General features: G+C 40.8%; 1 protein-coding gene across 4 annotated transcripts in view; it reads left to right on the forward strand.

The window, feature by feature from the left end:
• ccser2a (coiled-coil serine-rich protein 2a) overlaps positions 1-18,932 on the forward strand; it is a 56,586-nt gene extending 37,654 nt beyond the window's left edge. The window contains exons 9-12 of one of the 4 annotated variants that reach the window (XM_035663412.1): positions 350-496; positions 8,064-8,148; positions 9,716-9,755; positions 12,804-13,015. In XM_035663412.1, coding sequence (XP_035519305.1) covers positions 350-496; positions 8,064-8,148; positions 9,716-9,755; positions 12,804-12,864 — 333 coding nt within the window. In that variant the 3' untranslated portion in view covers positions 12,865-13,015. Of the gene's footprint in view, positions 1-349; positions 497-8,063; positions 8,149-9,715; positions 9,756-12,248; positions 12,422-12,803 lie in introns of all 4 variants that reach the window. The other 3 variants (XM_035663409.1, XM_035663413.1, XM_035663411.1) reach the window with 3 other exon arrangements.
• Positions 18,933-19,349: the final 417 nt, after the last annotated feature.

The raw sequence follows: 19,349 nt of genomic DNA on the forward strand, positions 1-19,349 counted from the left end.
ACATACTTATAACCAGTTAGGCGGGCTTCATGACTTATTATCCAGCAGTAGTAGGTTTTAAGTTTCAAGTCATTTACAATTAAAAAAGTTGAACTGAGATGGGTCAACTTGGGTGTTAATGGGTGTTAAAAAGTGTTAAAAGGGCCTTTCAGTACTTTTGTATTTTGCTCTTTATAGTTTTTCTTTGCCATGTTTGATTTGATAAGTAATCTACATGCTCTTAACCAGGATAACTGTAAAAGTAGGAAAGTATGGCCTAGGTTAAAAAGAAAATGAATAACAGCATTCGGTTATTGTGTAAAAAAAAAAAAGCTTTCTTTCACTGATTCATGTATTCATGCCTCCTCAGCCTGCTCAAGGCCGACAGTTCCGGTGTCAGTGCCACCACCAGAGGGCTCCCTCTTCACTACGACAGAACGAAAGACAGATGGACAAACGGATGCAGCATCACTATGACAAGGCCACCCAGACATACTGGAGACCACCGAGTCACGCTGTGAGTACAAACATTTACATCACCCATAACAGCGCTCCTGACAAGTGCACACTTTCAACCTTTGTTTTTCAACAAAGGATTTCTAAAAATCTGAAACTGTTTAAGCATAAAATTAAAATACCGTTTCACCTTATTTTAACAATTATCAAGATAATAAATGTAAAAAAATAGCACTAGTGTGCATCTTAGTGTAACATTCCCATTGGGATACGCTGGTGACAAAGTGCATACATGCAATATGTTCCTGAGTCAGTCCACCGAATTTAGTCAGCCGATTTCCTATTTATCTGCTGCCTCTCTCTGGCCAGCCTTGTCTGAATTGTTAGATGACTACACCATGTCCTCTCTATGGAATACAGTTTATTAGGTTGTCAGTGGGCTTGTCACTAATTCACACTCTTATTACCCACATCTCACTCTGAAGACGGGCTGGTGTTAATGTTCAAGTGATGGAGAAAGCAAAGATATACCATAGTAAGGAGGGGAAGATGCATGGGAGGTTGGAAGTAGAGAGAGTGATACGGAGAGAGAGAAAGGTAAGAGATGGATAGATACGTGTTCAGTATCATGCCATAATAGCATGCTGTGTGGCAGCCAAATATTGATTCAATAGCAGGAGTGCCACAGGCAGGGTGCATAGTAAACACTACCCTAATTGACTTGCTCTCAGGTAAAAAGGTGACACACACTCACACACACAAAGAGGAAAACAGTATAATGGGACTACATAGAGAAAAGAACAGAATTTAAAAAAGAGTGAGTGAATGAATGAGATTTCCAGTGTTACTGAGGAAAAAATAAAGGACAAAACAGGCAAGCTTACTAACAGTAGGTCCCTGCTTTCCACAAGAGCATATGGTTTAACAGTCGCTATGGCAACCATCAAAGCAGGGCTAGCTGTCCTCAATCGGAATAATCTCCATGCTGGGAACATCTACCTGTGACCTGCAGTACCTGGTGTTTAATAACACACTGAAACGGCAAGATTGAGTTTGTGCTTCTCCCTCTATGCTGTTTACTGCAGTTTACTGTTTTTAAATATTTCTTTGTTCACTAGCCTTTTTTGTTCTACTTTAATCTACATCATCGTCGCCGAAGTGGAGACTATTTCCTGCCCTGTGTTTTGCAGCACTGTGGGCACAAACACATTATGTTAGTGACATTTTACTTTTTCAGAGCTCGCAGTTGCTCTGAAAGGTAAACTGCAAGTTTTTTGCTGTATTTTTTGACAATGTAACAAGAAATAAGAGCCAAGAGTAAACAAATAACAGAGAGAAAGGGATGTTTCTTTTTCTGTTTTTCTTACTTTTAGATGGTATCAAAGCTCTTGGTGTCGCACCTTCAGCAAGCTGAGGTTCACAGTGTTGCTCATACAATGCTTCGCTTTTACTTCTCTTTGTCTATTCTCTGTAACCCTTTCTGTTTTTTGCGCAAATATTATTTTCTTTTTCACCACTTGCACATTTGAGTCTCTTTATTTCACTTTTCAGTGCTTCTCATCACACACAGACACGCACAAATTCATAATCTTGTCATCTTTTTTTTGTGTTTTTTTTCTCTTGCTCTCTGAAATGCCCTTTTCTGTGGATTTTCTTCTCCTCTGACATTTAATGTGCCGCGGTATCAGAGCTCTGGAGTAGCTCTTGCCCTCTGATAGTATTTTTGAGTGTTGAGGATCAGCCAAGAATAGTTTTGATGTCAAAGGCCAGTAGCTATAATCTTTTTATAGCTTTAATGCTGATATTTAGTTGCCTTATCATGAGCCCAAAGGGTAAAATTTACAGCCCGATACTGGGAGGTCTAGAGTTGAGGTACTGGCAACAACTTGAGCATGGACTGTGCTTTAAACTCAGATTAAGAGTATGACAAAAAAGTAAGCTTGTGACCTATGACCCTTGGATAGGGCTATTTAAGTACATTTACTTGTCAGTCTACAGTTTATTATTCTTGCAGCATCTTCGAGATGTTGATAAATTCTCCTCAAACGAGCCCTTCGCCAACATTTTCTCTCATGAACCAAAACATTTTCAGCTATTGCTCTACAGGCTGCTTTAATCGATTCCTCCTTTGTGGAGACCAGGGATGTACTCGTCTCCTAACTTCACAGTCCGTAGGAAGGCTTTGGCAACATATCCTAACCAACTGTTTTGGGCACCAGCTCCTGCAGCTTCCCATTTTAATCTGCTTACAATCCAATTTTGAGTCCAAAAGCATGCTCAGAAAAAAATAAGTCTCGCAGTATGGTATGAGTATGTGTCTGTCAGTGTACAAGATGCCGACAAATTTTGGACACACTTGTTGCAGTAAGACCCACATCTATTGTGGAAACTGCTTAAATGTCACTTGTAGAAAAATGATGTTCTTGAATAGATCCCCAGAGCGATCACAGCAGCTCAAATGTTTTCTCTGCCTCCTCTGCCTTTAGCTACAAATAAAACATGAGCTGTATAATTTTAGTCATTTCAAATGTAGCACACTAGAAACGTATGCCACCTTGTGTTTGTGTTTGTGTTTTTTTTGGTTTGTTTTTTTTACATGTGCATGTGAGAAACCCTGATTGTCTGCATATGTTTGTGCGTGTGAGTGGGATGTGCCTCGTGTATCTCCTATACTCAAGTGCAGGGCACACTCAGTGTGACTGAACAATGAGTTCAGCAGAGTAAAGACTTGGGAGCCGACCTTGTTAATAACCCAGATAAACAAACAGGCAGATGAGCAGCAGCAGTGAAACAATGGCAACACAATAGGCAGTGTTTCATCAGTGGCAGTCAGAAAAGATAATTACGGCTACCCTCCTACTCGCTCTCTGCCTTTTAAACATCCTCTTCTTCATCGCTTCTTCTTACCTCACACCTCCATTTAACATTTAGTGCTGCCGAGCCCTAGAGACAGGTACCATATATCCAAAGTCAAAAACGTATCAACTCCTTCCGCTTGACTATTATAATCTATCAGGCCTCTCTGCAAATTCAACGTTAAAGCCAAAGATGAATACCATGCAATTATTTTGTTCTTTTGTCTTTCTTGCTTCATGGTTTGGAGATTTCTTTCCTCTTCGTGCCTCTAGTTATTTTAAGCCCTACCAACATTCCACGATATTTATCTTGTCTTTTAACTGACTTATTATAATCTTCTTTGAATCCCTTCAAGCTCTAACTGTGTCAAGTGGTCTGTACCTCCTTTGACATTACCAGTTGTACAAGCTCCAGCTTGCCAGCTGTTAGATGTCAACAGATTACGGTTCTTGCTTTTTAATGGGTTGTTAAATTATCTTCCCGCTTGTTATTTTCCCTTTTTTTGAAATCCATTGGCATTATGGTTTTGGTTCGGTCCTGTGTGCCCACATGTACAGCAATGTCATAATGAAAAAATGAATGGAGAATATTTGTTTTTGGGAGGCAGTGTTATATACTGTACATGTTACAGATCGGGTCGTAGAAACAGTGAAAAACTGGATCCTGATTGTGTGAGCTCCCATTTAAAAGCCCAAAAACGGCGAAAAAAAATACTCCCTCTGCAGGCCCTCTTTGAAGAAAGACGAAGAGCGCATGTCAGATTTGTGTCTTCTTCTACACTATACATTACACTCGCATACGCAGTATCAGATCTAATTCTTCTGCTTTCTATCTTGTGGACAAACAAGCAGCGTATTGAAGAGGAAAAGGAAGGGAGAACCGGAGGGTTTGAGAAGGCGTAGTGATCAGTTGTTTAAGCTTTAGGTTGAAAAACAAGTTTTCCCCTCGTCCAAGAATCTGACATGTATGCGGTCAGTTCGTTTCCGTTAACTCACCAATTCCTTGAGAGACACACCGTTCATTGCATCACGAGATCGTTCCACTGAACCACACACACATCCGGACATTGAACAAGTTTTACACGAGTTGCGCGAGCGTCATCTGTAATAATTACACAATGCGAGCGAGCAGAGTGGTTACTTGGACAGGGATTGGAAGGATTTATTGGCACAGATACACTATAGGTGAAATTGAATTAGAAGACATTGTGCTGGTCGTTGTTATATACCTTGGACTAAATTTGAAATTTGTGAATGGTTTAATGAAGGAAAATATTATTATTCCGTTCTATTTATAAGGTTATTAGGCACAGGTAGCGAGATCTAGCTAGTATATCAGTCTGTTGCTCAAGTGGAAATTCCAGTGAGATTGTTCAAAGTAGATCGCGCAGCGTCGGCCGCGCGAGAGGCCAGCTATAAACAGCCCAACATCCGCCTTGTCGCGCTGGCACAGCATTATGGGTTTATTCTAAACTGTTTGTTTTTATTTTGCTTTACCCAGAAATCTTCGCATTGTTATATCGTCGACAAATTTCAATGGACCAAAATACAAGATCTTGAGAATACAACGTAGATCTGACTTGTGCCTTATCTTAAATCTAGTTGCCCTGTCGCTAGCTTATTAGAAATAGGCTCGGCCATTGTTTCTATGTTTTGTCTCTACCGCAATCTGCTTGTCCTTGCTGCACTTTACGTAGAACCGAACCTGCAAAAAGTAGTACAAGACCAACCTTTGGCTTTACAGTTACAATCCAGAGATGAGGCATATGGCGTCAGTTATCTGAGCCGAGCGGCCTCCTAGTGACTGTTTCCATTACTCGATGTGTATTTTATTCTTCTTTGAGGAGAATGATATTTCTAAACACAACTGCTCATTTTATATTAATAATACAAATTATAGATATGTGGATTGCAAGGAAGGCTTCATTATAGTCTCCTGTGTTTCATATGATGTTAGATTATAGGATTCTCACCAAATGGCGCGGAGCCCAGAGGCGACTATCAAGGTCAAAGGTGTGAAAGCTCGTGTTCTCTCTAAACATAACTTACCTGTTGTGCTCATGAGCTACAGCTTTCCTTTGTGTAGAGCGCGATTACTGGATTTTTTAAGCCCTCCAACAACCAGCTGCATGATTTGAAACCCCATATATAAGAGACCCGTGAAAACTTGCCACGCTCCAGACTCAAGGGCAGCCAATACTCATTGTGAAACAACTACCTGGAGAGAAATAGCCCCTTGGAACTGTGAGGGGCTTCTCGTTACTGTCCTGATGAGGGAGCAAGAGTCATGTTTTACGTTTCTGGTTGATTATTGCACCGTTCATGTAATTTAGGTTATTCCCTCTCCAGTGGCAGGGCCAAAGTTCACTCTAACTGTGCAGGCAGGACCAACCAGACAGAGCCATGAGGGCTAGAGATAGAGAACCCTGGATTCCTTTCCACTACCAAGCATCAAACCCAGGATCTCTGCTCTGGTGGGCGAGAAATGAAAAAGAAGTTTTGATGAAATTGATGGAATATGAAATTTTTTTGTATTTTCTCAATTTCTGTCTCCTTGCCCTTGTGAAGCTCTGTCAGCCCTTCATTGGAGAGCCTTTACAGCGATGGAAAACTGTAAAAAATTGACAGGCTAAGCTGCTGCGGAGGTCTAATAAAGCTGCCAGACACTGTCAGAATCGTTCGAGAGCTCCAACATACCCTTTTGTTCTCATCGCCTAAGGTTTTACTCTCTGCAAATGAAGCCTCGACGGGAGACTTCTGCCGAGACTTCCCGCTGACACAGTTGTTGGTGTTCAAGGAAGGACATGGACGAGAGGAGATCAGGGAAACTCATTTCTCCCCCCTCCAGAAGTCGCACTAGGAGGGCACTGAAATAGCCTGGGCTGGGCCTGCTGGGAAGTTGCCCTCCCCTTTTCATCTTCTATCTCTCTCTCTCTCTGTTTCTTCTTCCCTCTGACAGATTTGGTACTCCTCTCTTCTATATTAGAGTCCTATTTGAGCAGTGGCCCTCTCCACAGCTGAAGAAAGGAGTAGCATTTAATAAGGTTTTAGTCTGTCTGTGTGCTTAACGTGATGGCCCTGCTGCCTCTTCACTTTGCCTCTCCGATGGGGGTCAGCAATCTTGAATTGCTTAAGGTGAAGGTTGGTTTAGTATCAAGTGAAGAGCTTGTATTCTTTCAAGTACATGTTTTTGTGCAGAGATACAGATGCTGGCCAAACAAAACGTTTAGACAACAGAATGCATTTTGCAACAAAAAGAGAAAGTAGAGCATATAGACAGCAGATGTGGTAAGAAAATGGGCTGAAATATACAGTTTATGTAAAACTGTCACAAAGGCCCTACTAACATCATTTCAGCTGTCACATTGTGCTTCAGATGCCGTGTTTAAACACTTATGGATTTGCCACTTTCAGTAACTAATTACACTGTGTTAAGTAAGTGTTAATTTATCATCCTAGCCAAGACTGATGTACTAAAAAAAGAAGGCATATTCAAGTGGATATCGAATTCACTTTCCTTTCAAGATTATAAAACTGTCAATTTTCAAAGTGATGGCTGGAAAAGTTGTATTGTTTGTTTGGTTCACCTGTGAAAAATGTTAACCTTTTCAGTGTCATTTTGTTTTTGCACTGCCTATGATGGAGTGTTCTACAATGGACTGCAGGCTGCTAGGCACTGGGGATGGTTGATAATGGATCTGACTCTTTAGTTATATAAAAAGTAAAACAATTAATAAGTAGGAGGAAAAAATGTCTGTGGCCCAGGGAGAGAAAACACTGGAAGTCTCTAGGTAGTGGATGTTTTATAGGATGATGACTACAATAGATAGTTTTAGAAACTCTAAAATAGCAAATATACACATTATAGGGGCTGAAGGTGTGAAAAATAATGATTAGCTTCATGTTTGTGTTTGAGAACTTAACAATTTCCTATTAACAATAGCTTAATATATTTATGGGGTGGAGAACTTATAAATATATACACTACTCTGTGTGTGTGTGTGTGTGTGTGTGTGTTTATGTGTTGAACTTTTCTCAGTGTCACGCTGTTTTTAACCTCTTCCCACTGACCCACCGGTGGCCCTGTTATCACAAACTCATGATGTTCAGCCAAACATAGTTAAGAAGAAGATCTCTGTCGTATGCACATCACATGTAGGTGTAAGGCTATTGGAAATTAGAGTACACTATGTCAAACAACACATTTATTTAAACTAATCACCAGCTTATTAGTATATATACATGGGTGTGGTTACCATTTTTAAACATTCCATATAAATAAATTTTTTGTTTGAAATCAGTGTGCAGCCAAACATTGTGCAAGACATAGAGAATATTTCCATTTTAATGAATAATGCTGCCATATAAACATAGGCCCAAGATCTTACTTTATTTCAACATCATTTATAATGTAGCTTCAATTAACAGTTGGAACAAGCCAATACAAAACATGATATTATCAGACAGTGTGAGATAAGAGTATTTATAACCAAATAGCTCCTTAAGGGGAACTAAAAGAGGGAGACGTGATGTTAAGGGCTTTATTTTGTCTCATTAACATATATTAATATGAATGGTGACACACTCTCTGCGTGTCAGTATACATGTGCATGTTTCTGGTGTGTTTTTGTGGGCCGTGTCAACTGGGCTATGAATACGTATTAACAATGTGTTTGTGTCTGTGGGTGTGTGTTTTCTGTGTTAGCATGCATCTCTGTGTGTGTGTGTTCTGGTATGTCATGCCTTTTGTCCTTTGTGTTTTTCTCTGCGTAGGGTGTGCTGCCCACCCCAATGCTGTCCCCGTGGCAGGCACAGCACCAGGGCTTGACCCGTACCAGCATGCCCCAGCGCAGACAGAGTGAGTCACTAACATCCTTTGCAACCTCTACTCTATCATTTCATAGCACAATATGTCCAGGGCCCTGTAAATAGCCTGAAAAAGTTTAACTTTATCCCCAATTAAAATCCTCCAAATGACTGAAATATCTTTGTTCCAGTTAATAGCATGCTTTTTTTCACTGTGCAATTACAGGACCATTTATGCTGTATGTCTACTTTTAGATTAATTTCTAACAAGATTAGTACCGTGCAAAATAGTTTTTCCTTGTTTGTTTTACTAAACACAGTCTGACTTCTGTCCCTTAACAATTAATTATCAGGTGCTTATAGCTTCAGTTCCACTCTATTAGCTTTGTTCAGTAAAAAACTGGCTATTTTGTCGACTTTCTAAAACCCGCAGATACCTCTATTTCTAATCCTGACTTAACTCCTCTCTCCGTTTGTAGACATTCATTCAAAAATAATATATACACCATATTTGCAGTAGGGATGGTGTCAAGATGATAGAATAATAGCTCCTCTAACAGAGTACGTATCATGTGTTCTTGAGAAAATAGTAAACATGACCACAACCTGATCTTTGCTGAAACTGAATTTTGAAGCATTTTTTTCTGTGGACTTAAACAGTTTGACTTCATTGAGAAAGACAGGACTGCAGAAACAATGACAGCGCAGTCACAAGAACCTCACCTAGCTCAGTGAATTTCAACAACAAAGCTTTTGTATTGTGCTGATGAGGTAGCAAGTATGAAAGGAGGGGTAAAGAGAATGGCAGCAGGTAAATAGGCTACAGAAAATGTGTGTATGTGAGAGAGTGAAGAGCAAAAAATAAAAAATAAAGATGGAAACAAAGAGAAGATCCCACGCTTTGTTCCTTTGATCTATCCCAGTGGGGCTCAGCGTTGTACCGTGAGGGAAAGGTGAAAAAAAATGTTTTTTTAGTACATCTCTGTACTCTTTCAATATCAAGTGCAGTGTGTGTTTACAGACTTATTTTGACAAATATGTGAGTACAGCCCAGCATTCAGTCAAAGCACATGGTCTAATTAAGCAAAACAGTATAAAAAGAATGCCTGTACAGTGGCAGAAAAACACTGGGAGGAAAGAGGTAATGTCACTGAAACATACTATGGTACAGCTGGCATGCAGTCATATTTAGATATAAGATGAGAAACACCAGATGTGACCACTAATGATCTGACACCCCACTGGGAGCCCTGGCTGACTAACCTGTAAAGTTTTCTTGCTGATAAGAAAGGTCTTCAGAATAGAAAATAAAACGTATTTAGCAAATGTATATTTTGTATTAAATGTGTTTGTTTGCTGAGCTAATCCATGATCTTTTCTTGCAAGCATTGGCTGAGTGTTAATTCTTCATTTCAAATGAACCCCAACAAGTGTCTGTCTTACATGTTTGTACCCCTTCCTATCCTCTCTCTCACTTCAGCCTCTCTCCCCGTATTTTAACCCTTTTTTTCCTCCTCATCTCTTCTCTGTTGTGTATCACTCATAAAGTGGTAATTGAATCTCCCATATTCTCTCTCTTCTACCTTTACCCCCCCTACACACATAATGCCTATGACAAGGAGTGGAGCACCTAGTGCAGTACTTCTATGACACAGCGTGGTACAGTAACTCTTTCTTTAACATGTAGTCAACCTCCTGCACGCTGGGCTGGGGTTTGGCTTCAAGTGACATGACAGAAGCATGCCCTTCTACATCTGAGTTTGCATGTTTTCTGTTGGATTTTCAGTTGTTTTGGAATTTTGATCTTGTGTATCTTACTTTGGTCTGCACTTCTCAATAGAGGATACTCTTTTAGTTATGGTAATTTGTTATCTTTTTCATATTTCATTTACATATTCTTTGTTATATTCTTTTTATAGTTTTAACTTGTTTTTGTTATTCTCAATTATACATTTTAATTTGTTCCATCCTATCAAATTAAGTGTATAAAAATGTTGTGCATGCATTGGTAAAGCTCTCTGTGTGTATTTGTTTTTCTAGATTGTGTTCATTGAACATCGTTTTATATGTTCACATTGAAGGATTCGGATGAAGGGTTTTTGAAAGGAATAACATTTAAGCATACCCCGTGTTATTGGACGTGAATGCATATTACTGCTGTCCTGAGCAATCCCTTCCATTCTAGCTCCCCGGTCAAAAGCAGCACAGCAAGCAAAAGACAAATCTATCTTTAATCACGCTTCCTCTGCTCTCGCACTATTTCCAAGACTTCAATTCAAACACAATCCAAATTACCATTTACACAACCCCCTTACATTAAATGATACTAGGGAATCTAATGTAGCTTTGAAATGGAGTGCCACCATATTGCCACTCTCACCTGCGTATGTGCTGCGTATCACATTGTCTTCTCACAGACATAAAAAGGGGGACTATTTAAATCCTTATTCAATTGCTTGCATGTTTCTTTTCTAATCGCACAGCCATTTTCACGTTGAGAGACGCTGGAAAGGACGTTGGTTCTGGTGGGTCCTGACACCTCGCAGGTGCCCTTAAATTGGCTCGTTTCTTGGTTAGACTGGTGTTTTTCTGTGGAAGTGATAGCTATCATTAGTGAGCTGAGATATTTACTTCTTGGCAGTGCAGCGAAGAGCTCAAAATGATTGCTGCTAATTATTAGTACTGTAGCAGACAGCTGTAGATGCAAATAATTATTGACTGTGACCCTGTATTGTAGATACTGCATGCTGCTATCACTGACAGAGGCATCTTCCAGCTGGCCAGCTATCAATATACGTACTCATTACAAGCCTCGCTATTAAAGATACCATACTGTTTATTACTGATAGTCTCATGACAATGATTTCACTTGTTTTGCTTCAGTAACGGTATGTTTAAAATAAGATTATATTAATAATGTCTACTTTGTTTACTTTGGTGGCACCTGTAATTTGTGGATTGGAACAAAGCCCTTTATTTAGTTTTGAACTTTGGGAGTCAGCAGAGAGTATTCAGACAGATACTCTCCAAAGCTGAAAAGAGATTTAATAACATGATTTAAGTGGCAGACTAATCAGAGCTATTGTAAAAAGCAACAGAAACATTCTTTATTCAGGAGTTTTTAAATGACAAACCTTGAAATCTAAAAACAGTATTTCCTTGATTTAAAAACATGCAACACCGAGAGAGGTGGACGAGGGTTTTGTAATAGGCTACTGGATGCATTGTGGCAGGGGACCAGGAGATGGAGCTGTGGCCTCGGACAACTACTCCCACTCACTATACAAATGACTGATGGTAGAAAAAGGCAGAACCTCTGAGATCATTTAACTTCCAACTCACAGTGGGTATGTTTCTGCTAAGACGGAGCTCATGATTTTTTTGTAGCTGGAGACGGTTCCAGGTGGATTTAGATTCTTTAGGTCCTGCTCAAAGGGCATTGATGGAAAAAGGCCAGCCCTCTGATTTCTCATGGTAAAAAGTAAGGCCATCAGTATTCCTTACAGAATCAATTTCAAGCAGGCTAACATAAGAAATAATATAAATAGATTTTTATAGACATTGAAGTCATAAGGTATTCAGAAAATGTACTCTAGTACTGTTTAAGATATTCATATATAGCCCAATATTGACTTTTGTCTGATCTGAGCAACTCTGCTCTTGCTGGTGGTTGTCTGGACTAGTAAGCACTGTTTGGCTTGTACTCTGCTGCTTATTTGGAAATGTGTTCCAGAATACTTCTTCTTTTATTTCATGAAAGTATACATCATCCGGGTATATGGCTGTGCCTAGTGCAAAAGCAAAACTATCTACCTTTTTTTTATTTAAAGTGAAGCTGTGATGCAGAAAGTATTTAGAATCTGAATTCTTCAGCCCAAACTCAGTAAAGCAAAGAGTGGACAGGCGTGCTGAAACAAATGCTAACTCTGTTAAGTCATAATGAGTTTTTGTTAAGTCCGTGCCAGAGAGGTGTTGATTCAACTTTTTTTTGAAGCCGTAGTTTTGTTGTTTTGTCATACTGCATAATAAGCAGCTCTCTAACACAACAAATATTGAACATAATGAGTCTCACTAAAACAGTAATTGTTGTAGGGTTGCATTAGATTTTACAGGTGTTCACGATTTTGTGTTCATACCCCCTATGTCCCCTAGTGGAGGACAACACCATGGTTGGTCTAAATTCCATGTGGTTAGCGGCTCAGCACGTTCTTACACTGGCAGCAGGCATCATAGCTCTGGGTTTGAATGTTTTGAAGCCCCTCTGCAGCAGCGATCACAAAATGACTCCAAAGACTTCAGTGGATTCCAAGCACTCACATGGCAAGGTTATTCTCCTCTGCTTGTTTTTAAGTGCTGAATCAGGGCTTCCTGTGTGACTTTGCCTCTCCCATTCTAGGAATAGTTCAGCGACTGGCGGTGGAAACAGGCTGTGATATTAAGAAGTAAATAAACAAGTCAAAGAAAGGCTTTCTCTGAAAGAATTTTCAGTTGGCTTTCTGATTCGGAATTTTCCTTTGCGGCCGTAAAATATCCAGAAAGCTTAGAATCCACAGGGATCAAAGAAACTAAAAGAGGGGAAATTTTTAAAACCAGCCATTTCTGGAACACGATAAAAACAACTCCCACCTAATTATAAACAGACAGTTCCATGACTATTTTATACCCATTTTTAAAAAGTTACTGACACATATTTCTTCTTCTCTGCAGCCTCAAATACTACAGCCTTTCAACCCCTGCCTCAGCGAGCACCTCCACCAGGGAAGACTAGTAAAAACTCCCCCCACCGAGGGCCACAATGACCTCACAAGAAGCGGACTAGAGGAAGGAACCCGTATAGATGCTGACCATCCTCTTGAAAACCTTACTGCAGATGTGTCTGGGCCAGCAGACAAGCTGAGTCGTCCCCTCAGCACTCACCTGCACCACCAAGGCTCTGGGGCTCCACAGGGGGTAAATGCCAGAGTCAGACCAGCATCAGCAGCTCAGTCTGCAGCCCAGCACGAGTGGAAAGCCCCCGCTGTGATACTGCAGAACTCTATCCCTCCTAGATCTGCTGGTTCGACTTGTCCACGCATGCTGCAGCCTCCTCGCCTTCACAAGCGCGTGTCTCTCCCTGCACTCAAGCCAGGGGGCACCGGCGGCTTTGCCTCTCTGAAACCAGGGGGTTCCTTAGGGCCTCTGGCTAACCGGACCAAGCAGCTGCCCCCGCCGACTAGAGGCCTTCCCTGTTTTAATACTGGACCCCAGGTGCAGGCTCGAAGTCTGTGTCGCACTTCGCTCTTTCAGCCTCGCAGAGCATCAGAACCTTGCAGGGATCCACGGGGCACCAACTGCAGCCTGGAGGAGCCCAACCAGGGGACGTTCAAAGACCCTGGGTCAGCCAAGATCCTGATCCCTTTGAGCCACTCATACCTCCCCAAGCCAAAGATTCCCTGAGGAGCTTAAACCCAACCATCAAAAGTTAAAACCGGAATCACTATGACATTGATATTCATCCCCTTCTCTCCCCAGTCATTATATCAGTGTCATTGTTTCACTGTTTGAGTGTCAAAGGAACACTAAGCTCATTAACGCACGTGAACCATTCAGGGACTGCCTGTGTCCATGACATTGGTATTGTAACTGCTGTACTGTTTCTAATTAGCATGTGCAGCTCCAGCCTGACTGATTGACTGACTAAGGATCTTATGTTCACAACAAACCGTAGCGGTTAGAGATGTTCCGATACCACTTTTTCCTTCCCGATACAGATTCTGATACAGATCTTTAAAAAATACTGATCTGATACAAGTGTGTTAAAAACATATAAATATTATTATTATTATTATTATTTAACAGCTGTATACTACTAACCATGTATGATTGCTACCATTGTTGTATGTTCTGGGTTAGGTTAAAACCTTTGTAAAACATGAACAAATACATATAGAAAATGAATCCCACAGAACTTTATTTTATTTTATATCCAGTTTGACACTTTAGCTAGCTCTGGCTAACATTACACTACTGGAAATCAACTCTTCTCCAGTAGTAGCCATGTTGGTTTGGATTGGTTGGATTGGTTAGGGTGACTTCACCATCCTGGGAAAACAAGGCAAAAGGACACTGTTGGGAAGTAGCAGAGTCCCGTTTTGGGGGGCTGATAAATAACATGGTATCAGATCGGTGCACAGACACGTACTCCGCAGAGACCAGAGGCATTTCCACTGTAGGTATTAGTATCAGAACAACTCTGATAGTGGTATATGAAAGTTTACAGATTGAAGGAATTAATGAAAGAAGAAATGTATAAATGTCCAGTTTACTAGCCTTGCACATGCATATGAAAGCTGCTGATGGAAGAGAAAGAGTGTTACCATTCAGAGAAGTCAGCGTTATGTGTTCTCTTGGAATACCTGCTGGCTATTATTACATTTTAAAGTCTAAGTTCACTTGTCGTCACACAGCCGCGCCCTCTGACACACACGTGCATTTGGCTTTTAAACGTGGAGGTGACATAAATGTGACCTTTGCAGTGTAATAGAAGGCCCAAGGGAAGGTGGAGGCAAAAACAAGAAGTGGGAACGAAAGAAAAAAACAAACAGTAGAAGTGGAGTGGGGACTAGAGACTGGAAAGCAAATTCGTCAGAGTGCTCTGGAGCTGTCACAGCCAGCATAAAATATGTGTGTGTAAGTGTGTGTCAGCGTGTGTAGGTGTGTGTAGGTGTGTGTGGTGTGTGTCTGTGTGTTTGTGTGTGTGTGTGTGTGTGTCTGTGTCTGTGTCTGTGTGTTTGTGTGTGTGAATGTGAGGGACAAAGAGCAAAGCAGCTCCACACTGTAGGTGCATACATGTTTCTGGTTCACTTTACTATGCTGACATCCCGAGTAAACCTTTGAACCCTGCACATATTAACAAAAGGGGTCACAGACCTCCTGTAGAAATGCAACTCAGATGGAAATATAGGCTTTTAAAAAAATAATAGCATGCTGGTGGTGAAGATATAATTAGGACATACAGTAGTGAGGAAGTAGCTTTCATAATGTAGCGGAAAACTTAAGCACTGAAGTGTGCTCAGGTACAATGTAGGCTCACTCATCCATGCGCAAAGCCGCACACATTATAAGATAGAAAACATTGTAGAGTGGGGAGGTTCTTTCTTTACTGTAAGACTAAAATCTACCAGTAATGTGAGAAAATTAATTTTTTCTTCTAGTGCAAATTAATGTGTTTAAACACAGAAAAGTGAAAAAAAAAAAAAAACTTGAGAAATCTGCCTCATTTGACATCACAATGTGTGTAAGAAAATTTAACAAGTTGAATTCAGGTTGACGAAAGTAATGTTTGGTTTGAGAAAAAATCATTTCGGGGTCAATTAAAAAAAACTTGTTAAGAGGGAAATTTTCACAGTGCGTGCTGACTTCCTTGATCTATCCCCCTCAATGACATGCACATGGAGGCATCAGCTAACAGGTATTCATTAGACATGTGAAGCTGCTGCCTGGTGTATGTGTGTGTTTGAGCTGTTTCCCCACCCGTCTCTCTCCTCCTCTCGCTCTCTTGCACATCTCTTTGGGAACATCAAAGGTATTAGTGCGGTATTTTCAGGTAGGGAGCCTTCGGGGCTTTAGTGGTGTTTCTTTGGGAGTTTTGGAGAATTGTGTTATCTCTCCTTTTGCGGAGCCCCTTTTGCAGACAAACGCTCCCGAAATGTCCCCGAACGGAAAAGCAGCAGTGTGTTAAAAAGGCCTTCTGACAGCAACTCTGCTCTCTTCTCTGTCACGCCGCGTGACCACTTGGTGTACGCCTCTGGCACTGTCCGGTCTACTGCGTCCAATAATGCACCCTACATAGACAGAGTGAGAGAGAGAGAGAGAGACACACACACACACACATATCACGCACATACACATCCGGGCACACAAGCTACAGGGACGCACATACACAGCAACTCTGACAAAACTCAAAGAGACATGAAACTCAGAGGGAACGCATACTCACTTTCCAGTAGTCACACAAGTGCACCTACGTACACACACTCTTTGAATTTCCTAATAAAGCGCGTAAAGGTGTGTTTCTGTTGTTTTGGTAGCTCACACAAAATGAGCTCTCCGAGTGCACATTGATCCATCTGCCTAGTGTTGCCAAAAAAAAAAAGATGGCCGTCTCTAGATTACCCTGGAAATGGACAGAGGCTTGTGTCTTTGTGAGAGTTGATCCATGTGGCTGATAAAACATGTTTACCTGTCGGATACTTCAACATTGTGCCAAGCCAGCCAAGCAGTCAAAACTGCTGCGCGAAGCCAAGAAAAACCCATTTCATTTAAAGGAAAGAAAGAAAGAAAGAAAGATTCATTCAGAGCATGAGAAAGATGCAGAGAAAGAGACAATAAGACGGAGGTGGAGGAGCGTAGAATACGAGATCTAGAGATGGGATAGTGAAGGCGCTATGATTGGGATGAGCTGTTTCTGGCAGACTTTTCTGCTCGTGAATGTTTGTCTATATAATATTGTGAAGGTGTGCATAAGAGAGGAGAGGGAGGCAGAATACATAGCATGTTTGTTTGTGTGCACAGAGAATAGCCCGTTCCCCTCAGCTGTGTCACTCACTGCTTAGTAATGCCAAACAGGAAATCAATGTGGCCCGCTGTGTGTGTTTGTGTGCCTGTTTCTGTGTGTGTGTGCGTGTCTCTAGACACTTCTGGCTGCCAGTGTTTCTCTCTTGGAAAGTGTGTGTTTGTGCGTGTGTGAGTGTGAGAGAAAGAGATGTGTCTGCCCACAGGCCAAAGGCAAACCCATGCCAGGGAAAGCAGGGCAGTGCCATCCTTCTCTCCCTGTGCTGTATTCCCTTTCTGCAAATCAATGTCCCTGCTCAGTTTAGCAGTCAAGCCGATCAGTCTTGCTAGCTCTGCTATTATAAAAAACCACAACTGGGCTGAAAACTCTCTGCAGCAACTTGGATCAATTCTAATGCAGGAAGTTGATTCACTTTACTTTGCTAGAAGACTCACAAATTATCAAGCTGAATTGCACAACAGGACAAAAAAAAAAGTTACCAAAGGGGCCAGGTTGTTGGACGTTTTTACTCTGAATGGCACAGAAATGCATTTTGGCACCTAGTACACATAATCTGTCTATGACAATGTTTTTTTGCAATACAGTGAAGATGCACATCAACTGAGACACGATACTTGACTTGTAACTAGGTAATCCACTGATATTTAGAACATACGGTAAAGTTACTGCACAAATTGGGTATTTGCAGTTTCAAGCTTTCGGTTTCGGACTTAAGACAAAGCTGAAATAGTCTACATATTTATAGTAACTTGTAGTTTTAAAGCCCAAAAGTAATCATCACCTAACTCTTGAGTTTCCCTCAGCTTTATGGATGCCTTTTAGCGCATTGTTTTGGTTTTACAGCCCACAGCTTTACTGCTTCACTCACATCAGCATTGTTTCCAGATACAGCAGGCAGCTGTTAAAGCTCACTATAAACGGCCTGCTCAGCACCATACTGCTAAAGTTATTGGCTAGCTGGTGGACATATTGGAGCATTTAGCAGATAAAGAGCCAGAAAGGTTCCCCAGGAGTTGGTGGAGAGTGAAAACAGAGCTGAAAGGAGAAGACATATTGGACACAAACATGACTCCAAATGAACGCTCAAAAAGCTACCGTTTGCCATTTCTGTAGAACTTTAGAAGGTAATAATATGTTGGTGTCCACAACTGGACAAGTGGCTATCATCAGGAGCAGTTGATTCCCAGCCACCTCTCCCTGCTCCTGGTGATGGTTTTAAAAGCTAAATCCAAAGCTTGAAACTGCACATATGCCTTTGTCCCTTTTGGAGTAACTCTACTCTTATACTTAACGTGTGTTTTAGTATAGTTGTTTGTCTAAGCAGGAACAGATTCTATTCATACAGTCCACTCATGTACTTGTACAGCAGTTTCAAATCCACCACTCAAGTGTTACAGGTGTCATTTTATCAGAGCTGAATTCCCACCTACCAGTTTAAAGTGTTAGCAGATAAAGCACTGTAGTGTAGCCATTCTGATTTTCTTTCCATAATATGCAAGGTCACTGCATTTATTGCTACATGATCTTCAATATCTGCTGTTTTCAGTTATTCAGCACTGTCTCCAGTATACTGTGCAATATTGTTTGAAGCAAAAAGATGAGGGAACGCTACACTATATTTTTAGCGACCTTTTATGCAAATGAATAAGAGCAAATAAAGCTTTTTAAAAATTCTAATCCGAAGCACTTTAAATGACATTAGTTGTTGATGCTGAATGAACATTGAACTTGATTTAGAAGCTACTTCCATTTGGTTTGACAGTATCCGTTTTGATTTCTCTTATTCTTTCTTTCCCAGTGTGTCTCTGTCACATATTTTTCTAGAAAGCCGCGTGAGACAGCAATAAAGGTTGAACCAAAAATCCGACGAGTGTTTTGTCTAATCTTCCGTTGGAGCTTTGTAACCTTTTGTAACCTGCCTTGTTTTCTTTAATAAGTTGCTTCCACCCAGATTGCTTGCATGTTAAACCAATAACCTCCAGGCGTGTTTACCTTTAATGTTAAACTGTAGGTCAAAGGCAAAATGTTCATCAACATCGGAGCAAAAGGTGGTGCTGTGCTATCAATGAGCGGTCCTATGGTGGGAGGTGCTACTATTACGACAGTCAGTGCTGTTCATTGATCTGGACTATAGACCCTCGCCGACCAAATGCAAACACAAACACAAAGCTGCTGACCTCAGTTCAAGGTGAAAGAGAAACCTCATTCTCAGTTTTGTTATTCTTGTTTTCACTGTCTACTGGTTGTATTTCTGTCAAAATAAAGTATGATTGTGAAACAAATATGGTTTTGTCTGATGTTTTGTTTTTATTTTTAGAATGATTATCATCCTTTTTTCTTGTAGGCAGACACAAAACCGTAGCGTATGTGTCAAAGGGCAATTCTTGCTGAAATTTCAACAATGTTCAAACCACCAAGAGGCTTCAGCTATTCCAGGTGTACTGATATAAGGAATGTAGGTGTCTGCAATTCATTTTGACAAAACGTGAGATATTAAGTGGAAAAGTGGAAGAGACAGAAATACTTTATTGTGTTATCCTTGACAGGAAATGTCTCGAAGCAGAGCCATTTCCCTTCCTGTTGAATAAATCCAACCAAATAGCATTACTCATCTCTATTCATTACAAACCTTGCAGCCTCTGTACACCTTGCATATAGTCCACTTACTAATGAGGTTACGCGCTTCAGAGACGATGGGT

The sequence above is a fragment of the Morone saxatilis genome, unplaced genomic scaffold (assembly GCF_004916995.1).
Source record: "Morone saxatilis isolate NCDOM2014 unplaced genomic scaffold, NCSU_SB_2.0 Contig19, whole genome shotgun sequence".
NCBI lineage: Eukaryota > Metazoa > Chordata > Actinopteri > Moronidae > Morone > Morone saxatilis.